Below are 15,518 nucleotides of genomic sequence, written 5' to 3' on the forward strand. Positions count from 1 at the left end.
ATGCCAACCCACTTAAGCGATTGTGAAGGCTTAATTGCTGTGCATTAAAATTTCAGGGCCAGCTGTTCCATCCTGGGCCGCTAGCATGACAGCTAGGGAAGATGAAGTGACTGCATGAAAATCACAAGGCACTGAGAGAAGTGCATACACTCATAAGGCTTTGCGAGTCACCATTTCCAAAGGTCTGAGTGTTAGTAAACTTGATGTAGTGAAAGAATATTGGTAGCCTTTGCTTATGATACATATTTCTAAAAACTTGCTACTGCGAAAATGTGTTGCAGTACATGGTAATGCTGTTGGGTCTCATGTATATTCCATGTGTGTCTTATTTTGATACTATTACTGTGTATTTGATGGTAGATAGTTATTTCTAGAAATTTCCCTTAGACTGTGTTGCCTCATTGGTGACTGGTAGCCACATCATGGTAAAGCCCTTATGCTACATTTACATTAGTAAAGTACAAAGTGAAAGATTACCGTACAGTATATATAATATTTTATATTAAGTGTATATGCACTGACACCAAACAGGGTAATTAGAACTATGCTGCTTTTACTGTATATATATATATATATATATATATATATATATATATATATATATATATATATATATATATATATATATATGTATATATATATATATATATATATATATATATATATATAAAACAAAGAAAATGAAAAGGAACCACTCACCTTTGTCTCAGTTTTAGATTGTCCTTGTCACCATTTACACTACTCATAACCTCTTTATGTTCTTTAGCCAACTAGACAATTATGATGAAATGAGCTATACAAATTTGAAAGTATAAGATCTCTCATTATACATAGTTAGTGTTTTTCATACCTTATTTACACACTTTCTTCTTCTTCTTCTTCTTCTTCTTCTTCTTCTTCTTCTTCTTCTTCTTCTGTGTGTATGGCTGTATATCTGCTGTAGAGTCTTTTCTAAGTTGTCTGTTTGCACTTTTTATTGCTGTAAGTCATTGTTTTCAAAGTTTTTTAAGAACTCCAGAAGAGTACTAGCTTTAAATAGCACTGTACCAAGAAATCAGGAAGAGTGACAGCTATCAGGTTTTACTAATAGTTGGATGGAAGCAAACATTTAGATTGTCTCAAGGTGTTTGAGGAGCGGGCTGTGCAATAATGTAGTAGCTGTGTACCTGAGCTCACCTGTGTGTGTCTCTCTCTCTCTCTGATAGCTCCGGGCTTTTCCCTCACCCACTGTATGTGAGTTCCTTCTCACTTCTCTTTTTTCAGGAATCCTGATTTGCTTTATATCTTTATTTCTTTTATCTTTGCATCATTTTTCTCTTTCTCAGTTTGTCCCTAATAGAACATGCTGTGCCGTACACCACATATGAATATTCCCCTTGTGAAGGGTTAATATGAGAAGTGTGTATATAGAACATGTTGCCATGGCGTTGTTAGTGCTGCAGATGTAAAATGTGGTGCTGCACTGCTAAAGCAATGAAAGGATGGAGTTTTAGATCTAGGGGTGTAGGTGTTTGTTTCCTTACCTAGATTGAAGCCATTCTAGAGAGATTTGTAAACATATCATGTGTGTGTTGGTTTCAGTGTGGAGGGTGATATTTTCTTTGTTACCATAGCAACAGAATGAATCAGGTAAATTCAGAAAGCACCGCAAGGCTTACATAACCATGAAACACAAAGTAAAAAAGGTCTCTGGACTTTGATATGTGAATTACTATTACAGATGAAGCTTTTGTAAAAACACACATGCACACAAACACAGACACAATAATAAATAAATAAATAAATAAATAAATAAATAAATAAATAAATAATAAAACAAAATGATTCCATTCCCTTACATAAAGGTAAAAATGATTTCAGACTGTTGGAAAGGTTTTTTATTTATTATTTTTTTTGCAATTTTTAAAGCTTTATAAAGGATTTTTTTTATGTAGGAGGTGAGGTAAAATTTTAGGTTATGGTTTGTATTCCCATTTTTGGATAGAAATGATGTTTTGCTTGCACAGACATTCTATGCGGACTGATATGTTGTTAACGATTCTGTCATAAACTGTCACTAATTACAAGAATTTCATGTCTACTGATGGGTCTGGAAGTTTAAGAGACTAAAACACCAAAAAATAAAATTGATAATGTCATTGAGGACTTGATACTTTATGTTATGATTTTAATACCATTCTACTAAACATTACTACTGAAATGTCTTGTAAAGTGTACGATTTGGCACTTTGTTGTAGGCTATATTTTATCTTTTGTTGTTGCTTCTTTGCTTTTGGCCAAGAAAGTCTACTTCTGTTGCATTCCTAATAAGTATAGCGAAATGTCATATGTCATAGGTCAAACATGTACTGATAGAGTTTATGTCACATTCATAAGAAAGCTAGAACTATAAACAAGACAATAAACAAGAGTATGAGCTAATAAAAATAAAATAAAAAATAAAAAAAGAGGTGGGGATTTTGGTGCTGCCTGTTAATATTGGAGAGTTCAAAACACTTATTTATTTGTCAGTCATTCTATTCAATATTGGGGGAACACTTATGTCAAATTGTGGAGTGATAACACAAACATATGGTGGTGATAAAATGTGAGTTCATATGGAAAATGTGAACAGGTTGCCAGGTGTGAATATGGTAAGGTGTAGAAAAGTCCTTTAGGTGTATGTTGGGAATCACTAATAGCCACTAGTACAAAATACATTAAGGTTAGTCTCTTGGCTTGCAGTCTGTGTCACCGAATTAGCTGAATAAAATATGTACCTGAAATAGTACCTGACAAGTTTAGTCCCATGATCTCTGCTGCTTCATGGTCTAATTCCTAAAGAAGTGTTGAGGAACACTACTGGAATATGATGTGCTGCTATTCAAACATCAGAACAAATTGATCTTTAAGAAAGATTTTCCCTGAGCTGGGGAATTTGGAAAGGAAGTGAGGATTGAACACATTTCCTCAACACGTAACACATAAATCAAATAATTAGAATCAACACATTTCCTCAACACAACACATAAATAAAATAATCACCTGTACATACACTCAAGCAAAAAGAAAGATACTGCATGACTTATAGTACTACACATGGTATTACTGAGCAGGCAGAAATGAGCTCGATGACTTAATATAAACATGATTTAAAAAATATGTTGGTGAACGCAAATGTTTGCACCCCCCATAATGAAGAAAGAAAAATACATCTTGATTTTACAAATTATAAGTAAATTAGTAAAGCAAGAAAATTCGGAATGCTACACACATGCAGCATAGAGTCATGGGAAATTCGGACCGCCCTTGAGAAAAATCACACACTTGTGTTGCTATGGTTACGCTATTAGGTAACAGGGTTGCCATAGTGTCTGAACAGATCAAAGCTCAGTAAGAGAACAAGGAATAAAGAGAGCACACACACACACACACACACACACACACATCAAACACCAAGATGAAAAAAATAAGTATATATAGAACAACACTGTGAACTTCACGTCTAGGACACAGGGGGCAGTACTTCGTTTGAAGGCACAATTTTTTAATAATATATGCACACTATAAAGAGCAAACAATAAAATATAAATAAACAGCAACACACAAAAGTATATGAATAGAAAGAATGTTTTATTAATTTAAATCCTTGTCTTTTTATTGAAATAATTAAATGTCACAAAAACAACTGCAAAGGGCCTGTTTGAAAAATAGCCTTTAGAGTTTGCTCAGCTCTTGTGCAGGTTTCTCGTTGTTCCTTGTGGATATGAGCTTTATAAGATCCTCTTCATTATCTCCATCAGGAACTGCTGAAACAGCACAATAACAGCTCAAGATCTGAGGTTCAACTCTGCTTTTGCAGTACTGCCAGTTCTGGCAATTTCACACTAGAGAGTTGAAGCCATATTACAGAAAAGGCTTTAAATTTCCCTTTACTCAAAAGTCTCTGTAAGAGAAAAGTGATGTGTCATGCTCGTCATATGTCCAAGGTCACTTTTCATTGTCAACATTTTATATAAAATGTTGAACTGAGATATGCAATAAAGCTTAATATTTGCAATTCATGCTGTTTGCTTTTTGGTTACAGTTTAATATCTAATATTATTTTTATCTCAGTCTACACACTGATGTCCAAATGACAGAGGGGAAAAATACAGCAACACATAGGCACCTAAAAGCATAAAATATTAACAGAATATAATTGTGTCCTCAATATGATCAGGATCTTGGACATGCTCAAGAAATTAGCAGGCAAGCCTTGTAATATTAAGATATTGAATTGCAATATACTATAATCGATGACTCTATTGCTGCGTTATAAGTAAAAGGTAAAAAATTGTTATAGTGATTTCTAATTACTCATGCCATACGTTATTACTCGTTTCATTTCAAGTCATTTTAAATCATCTTTAAGAAATCTACATATACTACCACTGGTTATTATATAAAGTGCATTATTTTCTGATAATGCAGGTCCTATAACCCCACCCATTACTGTAGTGCTCCTTTTGCTATCCAAAAATGGCAAAAAAAAAAAAAAAAAAGAAAACATGCATTAAAAACACCCAGTTTTGCCATTAACACTAAATATAACTGAGGAAGGCCAAAGATATTCTTTTTATGTTCATTTGTATCATTTGTCTTTGTTTGACATTAAACCCAGCTGAGTTTGTGGTGAAGCTGGTTTAAAAATTGATCTAACATGGCATTAAACCAGGGTTCTTAACTATATATTTTTTTCCAAAGTTCTTGATAAATGACTGAATAGGGAGTCATTTAGCTTTTATTTTATAACTGTGGTTATGTTTTACCAATTAAACTAGAGCCACAGACTCGGAACAGGTGAGACATTTGTTTTGAACTTGAAGAGATAATTCTATATACTCAACATTCAGTTTTTGTTATTAAGGAACAGCATAGATTCAACCTTATCATAGCTTGAAGGAATTAACAGGCTAGCATGTGCAAAGCGCAAAGAAAGGCAATTCATGTATAGCAGTAACATTAAAAAGAGAAGCACACCTGAAATACCTATCAGAAAAAGCAATTTCATGAATGGCTGAAGCGAATAACAAGTACAAGTGGTTAGTGAGCAGTTCTTACAGAGAAGCTGTAACAGTAAAAACATTACTCGGGACTATCAATGGAAACCACAAGTAGACACATTACCAACATGGATAGTCACACGAATGATAACACTCATGCAGTCAAACACAGTCTTACTCACATCACAGTTACACCACAAATAGAAACGTTGACAGTAAGATGTGCTACAAACAAAACGAGGGTGGAAACGTTTTTTCCTAGAAAAGTGCAGAAAGGAGAGGGAGGTACATGAGAAGACGCTTCCCTCTTCTAAGCTGGTTTAGCCACTCGATTATGTATGACATTTAGACAAGATAATCAGGTGGGATCAGAGGTGTTGTGAGCCATGCACAGAGTGGTCGGAACACCACGGTTCATGACACACACAGAGTCTGCAGGCCGCCTGCTCCGGCCAGGCCTCTCCGCCGCTACACACAGGGAAAGAAGAGAGACAACACACTAGTTATTACTCAGACAGGTGAGTGGAAGATGATGTTTAAAGGGAAATGAAAAGAAGGCGAGGAGAGATAAAAGGAGCACGAAATGGTAAAGCAAAAAAGTTAATCATGCATCTCGAACATGCCCTGGGTTAATGCATTATACAAGATGGTACATACACTTCTTCTGAAAGTTTAGATCATGCAGCTCAAGTTTATCTGCAGTTCCCTTGAAATGTTACTTGTTTTATTTGTCTCCATGCTTTTAAGTGCAGTTTAACATGCTATCTCCTTTAGACGATCTCTTCTTTTCCTCCCTTCAATCATTTCAGACGACCTCTTTTTGCCCTTAGATCACCAGGCCAAAGAGAGTATCTATTCATACCAGGAGAGAATAAATAAATAAATAAAATGACATTCATTTCCATTCAATGAAAAAACAAAGTCTGCAAACAGGTTTCATACAAAATTTATTTCATGCTAGAATTGGAACCATGTGCTCTTTTATCTATCAACTTTTTTATTTTATTTATTTATCCTTTTTTTTGCATAACATTGTGCATGCATCTGATTCACTCCCCGTAGCTCTAAATTGCATACAGTGCTCTTATGTTGTAAATATACATCTTTCTTTTTTTAAATTTGTAATCATTTTGTACCTAAAAGAAAAGATATGAGTAAAGATGTGCAATGCACATCTTGACTCCCTTCTTTTAACACTATGACAATTTTTGTCATTTTTTATGTCATTTATTTTTCAAAAATAACACTGTCAAAAGTCTGTACTTAATATGTGAAATAAACAGCTGCTCACAATAGCTCGCCACATGATCTACGAACCAATATTATAGCATAAAACAGAAAAATATCAACTAAATTTGCTTTTTTTCTCTTAGTTAGATTCAATAGCACAAGCATGCCAAACAGAAACGAGATGAAAAGATCGAACTGCGCACACAGAAAGCTTGCTGATATCATTTCATTTGTCCTCCTTAGCAACAACTTGTTTCGTATTCAAGATTTGAGGTCAATATGACCAGAGCCGGCTTACGGGTGTTTAGAAGCACAGATGAAAATGGTAACGTATATAATTTGCTGCTAAGGAATTGTACATCTTTGAACATCTTGTAATCATGGCTACATGAAGCGTATTCAAAAAGTGAAGAAAGAAAATATATTTTTTTTTCATACATATAATCATAACAGCAGTAAGCATTTTTTTTTTAAACATACCACCATGCAACTCATGCTAAAATGTAAGCCTTCTACAACTGTCACATAGGACAATGTAGATTATACCATTACAAGTGTTAGTGGATAGAATGCGCCATTGATTATTAATGTTATTCCACTTCATCTAATCAACAGCAGATTGTACCATGTCTTCAGTGCTGATGAATTTTTGTCCACACTTTCAGTCCTTTAAAACGTGTCCTTGTCCAAAAAAAGACCCCTTGCTGCTTTGAGAGGGTAATCAGACAGAAAAAAGAAGCTTCCGCAACCATGGTATGTGAAGAAAATTCAAACGTAGTACCAGTATCCTACTGTCTTTTCTCTTTCCTTTTCTCTACATGCCTCTCTCCATTGGAAAGTGACCTCAAGCCACTGTGGAGCCAAGAAACGTTGGAGAGTAAGTTTTCCTCTCTGAGCCGATGTGGTCCTGTGGTCAGGTCACACGGAGTGCTTCTGCCTGCATATACTTAACTAGGACAGTCTCGTCTTTACAGGAATCTGTAGTAGAGAATACAGGGGAGGGTGGGGTTGCTCAGGGTCATCCTGCCACTGCGCCTCGGCCATTCAACTCAGCTTACACAATGAGGACGATTGGGAGGGAAAAATAAGGTGAAGAGACTTCTCACGGAGGAAAAAAAAAGCATTGGATTCTTGGACAATCCAGATTTGCCAAAAAAGAGAAGGGATGGACAGAGACATAGTGAAAGAAGGAAACAGTAGAGAGACAGCTGTTGAGGACAGCAGGAAGAGACTGTGGCATGCGGGAGACGTTTTTTTTTTCTTTGGGTGGGGTGGGGGGGGCTATGCTGTCAGACTGGACAGAGGTGGAAACCTGTTTTGCAGGTGAATTGGAGTAAAACGAAGGGGACTTGAAGCTGAGCAGATATTTTGTGGATTAAAAAACAGACAAGGCAAAGACAAAAAGTAAGGTGCAGCATGGGTAGGAAACCGCTCAGCGTCTTGGGCTCACGTTTCAGCTACACATTGCCACTCACTGACTGCATTTAACAATTTATTGTTCTGTTTTGATGTACAGGTGTCTGCTGGTGAATTAAACACGGCTACAGTGCAAAAAAATCAAAAGGGAGGATTAAATGAAACCTCAAGTATATATGCAGTTAGATATGTAGGATGTGCAGTTGGAGCCTGGTTTATACACTTTCCCTGAGAACTTCTTTAGACATTTGACAGATTTGTTTATTCTTTCTAATAGCTGAAAAGCAACAAACAATAGTGACAGAAAGCCACCGAGACAGGGAAAGATGACAGAAAGCCAGAGAAAGAAGCAAAGCTCTAATTTTCGACAAGGACAGAGCACAACAACACAGCAATAGGCTAAAGGGGTTAGAAGAGAAGGAGGGAGAACTGAAGTTCTAGCAGACAGATTAGGACATTGCTCCCTACTTCACCATTCATTCCCCACAGGATAAAGCGAGAATGGGAGCTCTGCACAAGAACAAGCTGAGCATAGGACCTAGTGGATAACAATACCCATTTGGCCAGCTCTGTTGACTATCGTGCCCATGTGCCAGGACTTTTTTCTATCCTTGGTTTGATAAAGTGGAATGTGCAAATGACTGTCAAATACAGAGACTGTGTGCTCTGTTTTCAGTTTTAGGGATGGATTCGTATCTGGTTTTAGTTGTCAGCTGTCAGCATTTTACCAGCTGTCAGGCATCATGCAGTTAAAAAAAGAGCACACATGCACAGAGGAAAAGTTTGGGCTGATATCAGGTAAGATAGAGGGTTACTGGAGAACAAGGTTTAGGAGAAATGCTACAAATATGTTTGAGGTATTTGCAAAATGTTGTTCTTCAAGTGGGAAAAGGGGCCATATGTACTAAGGCCTATTGTGGTAATTTTCATTAAGACTGATAAAATTTGCAATCTTTTTTAATTTGTTGATCTATTTTGCTTCGCTCACAGTTTTCCCCACTGCATTATGTGATTTGTTTTCCTATTCTAGGACCTGTCTCTGCCCTGTCACATCACTGGTTTGTTCACTATTTGTGTTCACCTGTTATGTGTTAGGCCTTGTTTGAGTCTATTTCCTGGTTTTCACCTGTTTTGACATATATTACGGATTATCTCCATATAATTCTGCCTGCCTATATTTTGACATCTTCTATGGATTTTCCTGTCTTTTCTTATCCATTTGGTCTTTCAGCCCACATTGAAAAGGTCATTTCTTCCACACCACAAAAAATTGAAGTTAACTTTGTACACAAGCAGTGCAGCCAAAATATATATATATATATATATATATATATATATATATATATATATATATATATATATATATATATATTTCATTATTAGTGTTATTGTGGATTTAGGCCTAATAAGTACTAATTTAACACCAATTTAAGATGGTGGATATGATCAGTTTTGTAGGTGAAATATGTAATAAGGTTTACGTAAGTAACATATGGCTAGTTCAGTAGATCCACAGTTTTGCATGCTTCTCTGTCTGCTGTATCAGGTAGATCTGATGCATATCATTAGTAGATAGGGCCCAAAAATCCCTCAGTAAATGTGATATTGAAATCATCTTATACTGTAGCTGCACAGAAAGGCTTTACATTTGCCTGAACTATAATGGTTCTTATCAAGATCAACACTAAAATCATTTACCTATTCATTACTACACGTTTTATGACATTCCTGTTCATGTACTCCCTACAGAGTCCATTTCTCCCAACCAATACCAGCCCCTGCAGCAGGACAAAGCATGCAGGAAGGTCTATAAACTGGCCCGAAACATGCAGCACACCAAAGTACAAAACTTGCCTTAAAACAGCTACATTAAAACAGCAAACACTTACACAACCAAACACAGTTGGACACACACCCCTCTCTCTCACGCTCTCTTTCTTTCTCACACACACATTTGCTGACATAGCCTACATATGTACATAAAAATACTTTCACACTGACAAAAGCTCTTACAAACACAATCAACACATTTTAAACAGCAAACTGAGACAGAAATATTCTGTGTGTGTAGGAGAAGTGCGTGTGGTATGTAGCTGTTGATTGTTCTTATGGTGCTTCTAAAAGTGGAAACGTGGATTTAAACAGAGCATGCTCACACAGAGCTTGACACAAGACACAGAGAGACAGTGCTATTGCTTGGCTAGTGATGACACTGGTTCAACTTTTATTGATCTTACCTAGACTCTGTTTAGAATATTATACATAGATTTATGACCATCACCAGTCTGGCTACAACAGATGAAAAGCTCTTGATGAAAGCTTTCTTGTCCATAATGTATATCTATGACCTACTCCTTGCTTCTGGCCTTGTAGTTAAACACTAAGAAGCTGACGAATTTCCATCTAAACAGTCTTGGTTGTAACTACGATGGCTGCAGGTGGATAAGTGAGTACAAACAGTGTTTCCCCATATTGATTTAATAGTGTGTAAAAATGACAGGGATCTCACAAGCTGCAGGGGATGGATGGACTCTTAGTTGCTAATTATGTCCTAAAAGGCATCTGCATTCTGCTATTAGTGATTAAAGTGGGGCTGGCAGTCAGGTGGTGACTCTTGCATGGCCATCCTCCTGGCTGTGTGTCCACCCTAACTGCAACAGTGGGTAGCCTAGCGTGGGACCGGCCGGCTCCCCCCCTGCCCTCCCTGAGAATGTTCCAGCTATTGGCCAATCATAGGACCAGAGGGCAAAAAATGACAAGAGTAACAGACACAAACGGACAGACGTACGGACAGCCAAGTGGAGGAGATAACAAGTAAAAAACAAACGACAAAGAAAAAAACAGAAAAAAGGAAAGATTAAGGTTGGCCCCAGGAGGCAGCTGTATGCGAGTCAAAGTGAGATTGAACATAATGCAAGACGGTGTTGTGAGAAAAAAAAACTTATTACATGTTTAGAAAAGTGGAGTGAGTTGGAATAATGTAGTTATGTAGATCTAGAGGTTCAAGATGTCATATCCATTACCTTATTTTCACACTAGCAAGTGACAATTTGTTCGCATCATTTGTAGTCTCTTGCATTTAGCAACCGCTTCAATGGAAACTATTTGCAGGTAGGAACTAAAGTTGCAAACAGGGAACTGAATAAATGTCAGGCCACATGGTCCATAGCACTGGTCCAAGGAATCATTTCAGTTGCTTTAATGCATCTAAATTAATTTTAAAATGTTAAATATCCCTTGTTGCTGTTGATGAAATTGCAGTCCATATTGATCAGAAAAGGAATGTTACTAGGTATAGAACGTTCGCTTGCTAGTGTAAACATAAGGTAAGTATCTAATGGAAGTAATGTAGATCAAATATAAAAACTGAAACGGTTTTTAACTGAAAAAGTTTTTGTAGTCCAGACAGCATGTTTGAATGGTGTCTGACTGCAACTAAGGCTATGTAGTGTGAAAAAATAGGCCTTTTCACTGTCTCTCTGTTATGAGTGCGCTCTGGTTCGGTATAATTTTTGGAGGTAGAGATGAACGTTGTTTGACTTGTTTTCGCTGTGTGTAAATATGCATTTGTGTGAATGTGAACAGCTACTACGTACCTTTTCTCACTCTGGCTCCAGGGTGTGTGGCTCGGCCGGTCATGTTTAGAAGGAAACATGGAGTTTCCCCGCGTGGTTCGCAGGGGCTAAAAATCTGGCCGTCCTCAGGAGAAATGGCCTGGTCTATGTGTGGACAGTCTTCATTGGCCAGCGCTGCCTTAGCCGCCTCACCATTCAGTTTGGGATCTTCGAACACACAAGCACATGTGAGAGAATACAGGTGCAGGGCTACGCTTGACGGGTTGCATGCCTCATAGCGGGGGTTAGTTAGGAGGAGGAAGTTAATGAAGTGCCCTCTGTAAGGTTGGAGGTTATGTTTGAAGGAGGTGGTGAATATAACATGCATACTATGGTCTTTTTATAAGAACTGGTGAACTGCATTGGGATACCATGCTCATTCTATTGGATAGATCACCAAATGTCCTCAGCTTGACATGCACACATACAAACAGAGACTAAGGGGACTAAAAAGTTATAGAGATCTTATGTGATTTGTTTTTCTTCTTTATATGCGCGTGAAAATGCTAAAAAATGAATACATATTGCATAGTTATTCTCAGCATTAACAGACACAGCTGCAGGCTATTTGAAATATACTAAATGATTTTTAGGGAAAAAAAACTTAAATATGACTGTCTACCTAATCAGGACACTGAAGTCAGTTAGCCTCACTGCCTTATAATGCCTTATAGATTAAGCCATATAAAAATGAAGCACATTCATTTGAAAGATAAGTAAACATTTGCATGCTTGTGTCTCATTAGCTTGCAGTAAGTGATGCTGGGTAAGAGCTAAATATAGAGAATCAGAAGACAGTTTCATACTGAAGAGGAATTTATAGAAATGCTGCATGGCAACCAGCCTGTTCACCTGTGCACACTTTGGCTCCAAGAACTCTGACAAATGTATGCCTCGTCGATCACAAGAAGCCAAGGAGGCAGAGCACTGCCAAAAAGCTGTTGAAAAGGAACTGAATTTTATATTGCACATTAATGGCAAAGGTTCCTTTCTACATTTGTTAAGGTCACCCATAAAACAATTGTAGTCAAGATGCAGCAATCTAAAAGCTATCGATAAGGGACCTTTTGAAGCCTGTTTGGCAATATTACAGTAGTCCTGTTTCATTATGGTCAAGTGATGGAATTATCTTCAACGTCTGGCAATGTTACCCTTGTTGGTGAACAAACAGCTATAAAATATAGTCTAGATTATGCTTTATTAAGTATGGCATCCATTCAGCAGGAACTCTCTAGTATCTGTCCCCAGTGTACAATATTTTTCATGTTTGACTTTCTCAGGATCCCTTAACAGTGTTGACTCACACACAGATTAACACACACACACAGAGCTCTGCACATATGTGTATAAATAGCTGGGCACACACACACACCACCCCAAGGAAATGCTGGCATGTGACGCAAAGCTCCCGGGATGAAAGCATGAAGTGTAAAGGGGGGAGTGGGTTGTGAGTCATCTTTAGAATAGCTCCACACACACAATTAAGGCATTCCTCTCGCTCTTTTATTGTTTCTGTCACTTATCTGCACTTCCTGTGCCTTCCTCAGTCTTAAAATACACATTTAAAAAATGTGCTGATACTGAGCTGCATGACGTAACACACACAAATATGTATATGTGTGATGTTGTTTGATTTTCTTGTGAAACATTTTATCTGCAGCAAAAAAGTTAGTGTAAGATTTTTCACATCTGAACCTAAAGAAACTTAAGAAAGAATTAATACCTATAAATGAATACATTTGTTTTTGTGTGTGTGTGTGTGTGTGTGTGTGTGTTATAGAGGCCACATCATCTCTTTAGATGAAAGCTACTGTTTAAAGATAACATCTATTGCAACATTAAATATAAACAATTGAGGATCATTGCTTCATTTCAGCCATTTCGCATATACAGTATGGCCGAAATGACAAATAAAACTTCTCGATTTGAATTGGCATAGAAAGACGGCAAGTCCGTTTGTGATTCATGACATTTTGTGAGTCAGTTTTGTAATCATGTCATGTCAGAAACATTTCCCAATGGCCTGCTCTTTCAGTTAAAATACTGTGCATAACTTATGGTTCTGTCAAGTTTACACTTTTGGAGTTTAAAATGTACTTTGTCTTCTCACTCATTACTGATTTTGGCTCTGTAAGTAAACGTGACTTTAAAATAGTTATCCTCAATGCAAATACTGGGAAGGACAGTGTCATAATTTGACAGCACTGTGGGTCAACACTATGGGTTATAAAGAAATCCGACCAAGCCTCTAACCATATTTACTTAATCGCTGGTGGTGCTTTGCTTTGTTGTATTTGATTCCTCAAAAGTAAAATGAATCAACTTTAAACTAGTAGCAAATAAGATGATCTGAATGACAAAATTGGGTCTAATTTTTTTTTCTATTAAAAAGGGTGCATTCCTGTTAGCCCATTTATACTAGCCATCCCTGGATTTTATGAATAAACATATGAAGATCCAGAGCTTGTAATCCCACTGCACACCAAGACTGTGTTATTTACATATAAAAGCAGGGTAACTAAAGCAAGGCCAAGGCAGAGAGCAGCCGTACTGGGGCTCTGATGGGACTGTCCTACTTCTACGCCACTATTTCTACTCTGAGATGGCACACAGCAGTACACTTACAACAAAAATCTCTAAATCATCTTTAATTAAGCCTTAGACACATAAATATCTAGAGCATTTACTATTTGTTAGTTGTTGGATCAGAGCTCTGATTAATCAGCTAGTTTTAGCTGTTAACTAGAGTTAAATGCAACGATTAGCAGTTTTTATGCTATATTAACCAACATAAAAGTGTCACTCTTATTAAACAACAGCAGATCTCTTTCTAATCCAATACTTGTTTGCTTGATTTCATGTGTTTAATTAGTTGATTACAGTATCTAATCAGCTTAGGGCTGTGGCTCTTATTTAACCGGAATTAAACACTGCATCCACTTGTATGATCACAGATAATATATAAGACTCGTGTATTTTAACATAACTGATGCAATGTTAATGTGCAATGTGGTGCAATGTTTTGATTGTAATTTATTATCCTCTTTATTCCTCTGTATGCATTGCAAATATTCAGTTGCCTGCCTTCTGGGGTACCAACTTTCCCAATCAGAGGTTGATCTGAATAACCAGTGGGAATGTGCTACATGCAGTTAGTCCAATATGACATGAATGCAACTTGTGGATGCCACACGTTCACCATAGTTTTTTTTTATGTCAAGAAAAAACATCTGTCGGTCTAAAAAGACATTTCACAGATTTTCAGTTAAGTAAAAGTTACAAATTCAGTTTCAAATGCATCTACAGTTTTCACATTTGTAAATAAAACCCTCTGTGAATGAAATAGAGGAATATCAATTGGAAATCAATTTTATCAATTGGAATGCTCACGCTTTGAAAAAAGCCTTGGATTAAAACAAAAAGAAAGCATTCTGATGGATGTGAATAATTAGTGTTCTATCTAGTATGTCAATGTATTTGAACAGTACGGGGTGTGTTACAGATGTAGGAGACTAACTATGGGAAAGAGAGCACTGTCTCCATCAATCTGAGTGTGTGTGTGTGTGTGTGTGTGTGTGTGTTTGTGCACTGCTTCAGAGTGCTTGTAGCAGAAAGGTGAGCTATTTACCAGCAGGGTTCCTGTTTGTGCATGTGTTTAAGCCAGTACTTGTATATCAACCTTGGGGGAAAAAATGAATGTATGTTCATGCAATGCAAGTCCATGCTGGCTTTGCATCTGCTGTGTGTTTTCCTGTTTGGTGCCAGTCTTACAAATGCCATCTGTCCATCTTTGCTATTTCTCATGGTATTATGCCCAGAGTCAAGCAGCTCGAACTGATTAACCAGGCGTGTATGCCTTATGTGTCTACACACTGATTGCAAAGCCAATGCTAGAAAAAGCAACCAGTGAAACAGCAAAAGCAAATATCTATTGTATTTCATTAACAGTTCATCCTCACTGAAGCCTACAAAAAAGTTATTGTAAGATTTTTCATATCTGAACCTAAAGAAGCCTAAGAAAGATTAAATTCCTATAAAAGCATACATTTGTTTTGATATATGTGTGTGTGTGTGTGTGTGTGTGTGTGTGTGTGTGTGTGTGTGTGTGTTTTGCAGGAGTTGTTCAAGTTGAGCTGAATGACTGCGGCGTGATGCAGAGCCCGATTCCTATTTTGTGGTTGCTCAGACACTGTCACCATGGTAACATGCTCCAGTGCCATATTAAAAAAAACAG

General features: G+C 37.1%; 1 protein-coding gene across 4 annotated transcripts in view; it reads right to left on the bottom strand.

Moving 5' to 3' along the window:
• Nucleotides 1–4,250: 4,250 nt before the first annotated feature.
• Nucleotides 4,251–15,518, bottom strand: part of kcnc1a (potassium voltage-gated channel, Shaw-related subfamily, member 1a) — a 37,047-nt gene continuing 25,779 nt past the window's right edge. The window contains exons 3-4 of one of the 4 annotated variants that reach the window (XM_060859559.1): nucleotides 11,267–11,452; nucleotides 4,251–5,492 (exon numbers count right to left, since the gene is read on the bottom strand). In XM_060859559.1, the coding sequence (XP_060715542.1) occupies nucleotides 5,383–5,492; nucleotides 11,267–11,452 (296 nt within the window). In that variant the 3' untranslated portion in view covers nucleotides 4,251–5,382. Of the gene's footprint in view, nucleotides 5,877–5,898; nucleotides 7,233–9,046; nucleotides 10,390–11,266; nucleotides 11,453–15,518 lie in introns of those variants that run through there. The other 3 variants (XM_060859561.1, XM_060859560.1, XM_060859558.1) reach the window with 3 other exon arrangements.

This window comes from Tachysurus vachellii, chromosome 23 (assembly GCF_030014155.1).
Source record: "Tachysurus vachellii isolate PV-2020 chromosome 23, HZAU_Pvac_v1, whole genome shotgun sequence".
NCBI classification, from domain to species: domain Eukaryota; kingdom Metazoa; phylum Chordata; class Actinopteri; order Siluriformes; family Bagridae; genus Tachysurus; species Tachysurus vachellii.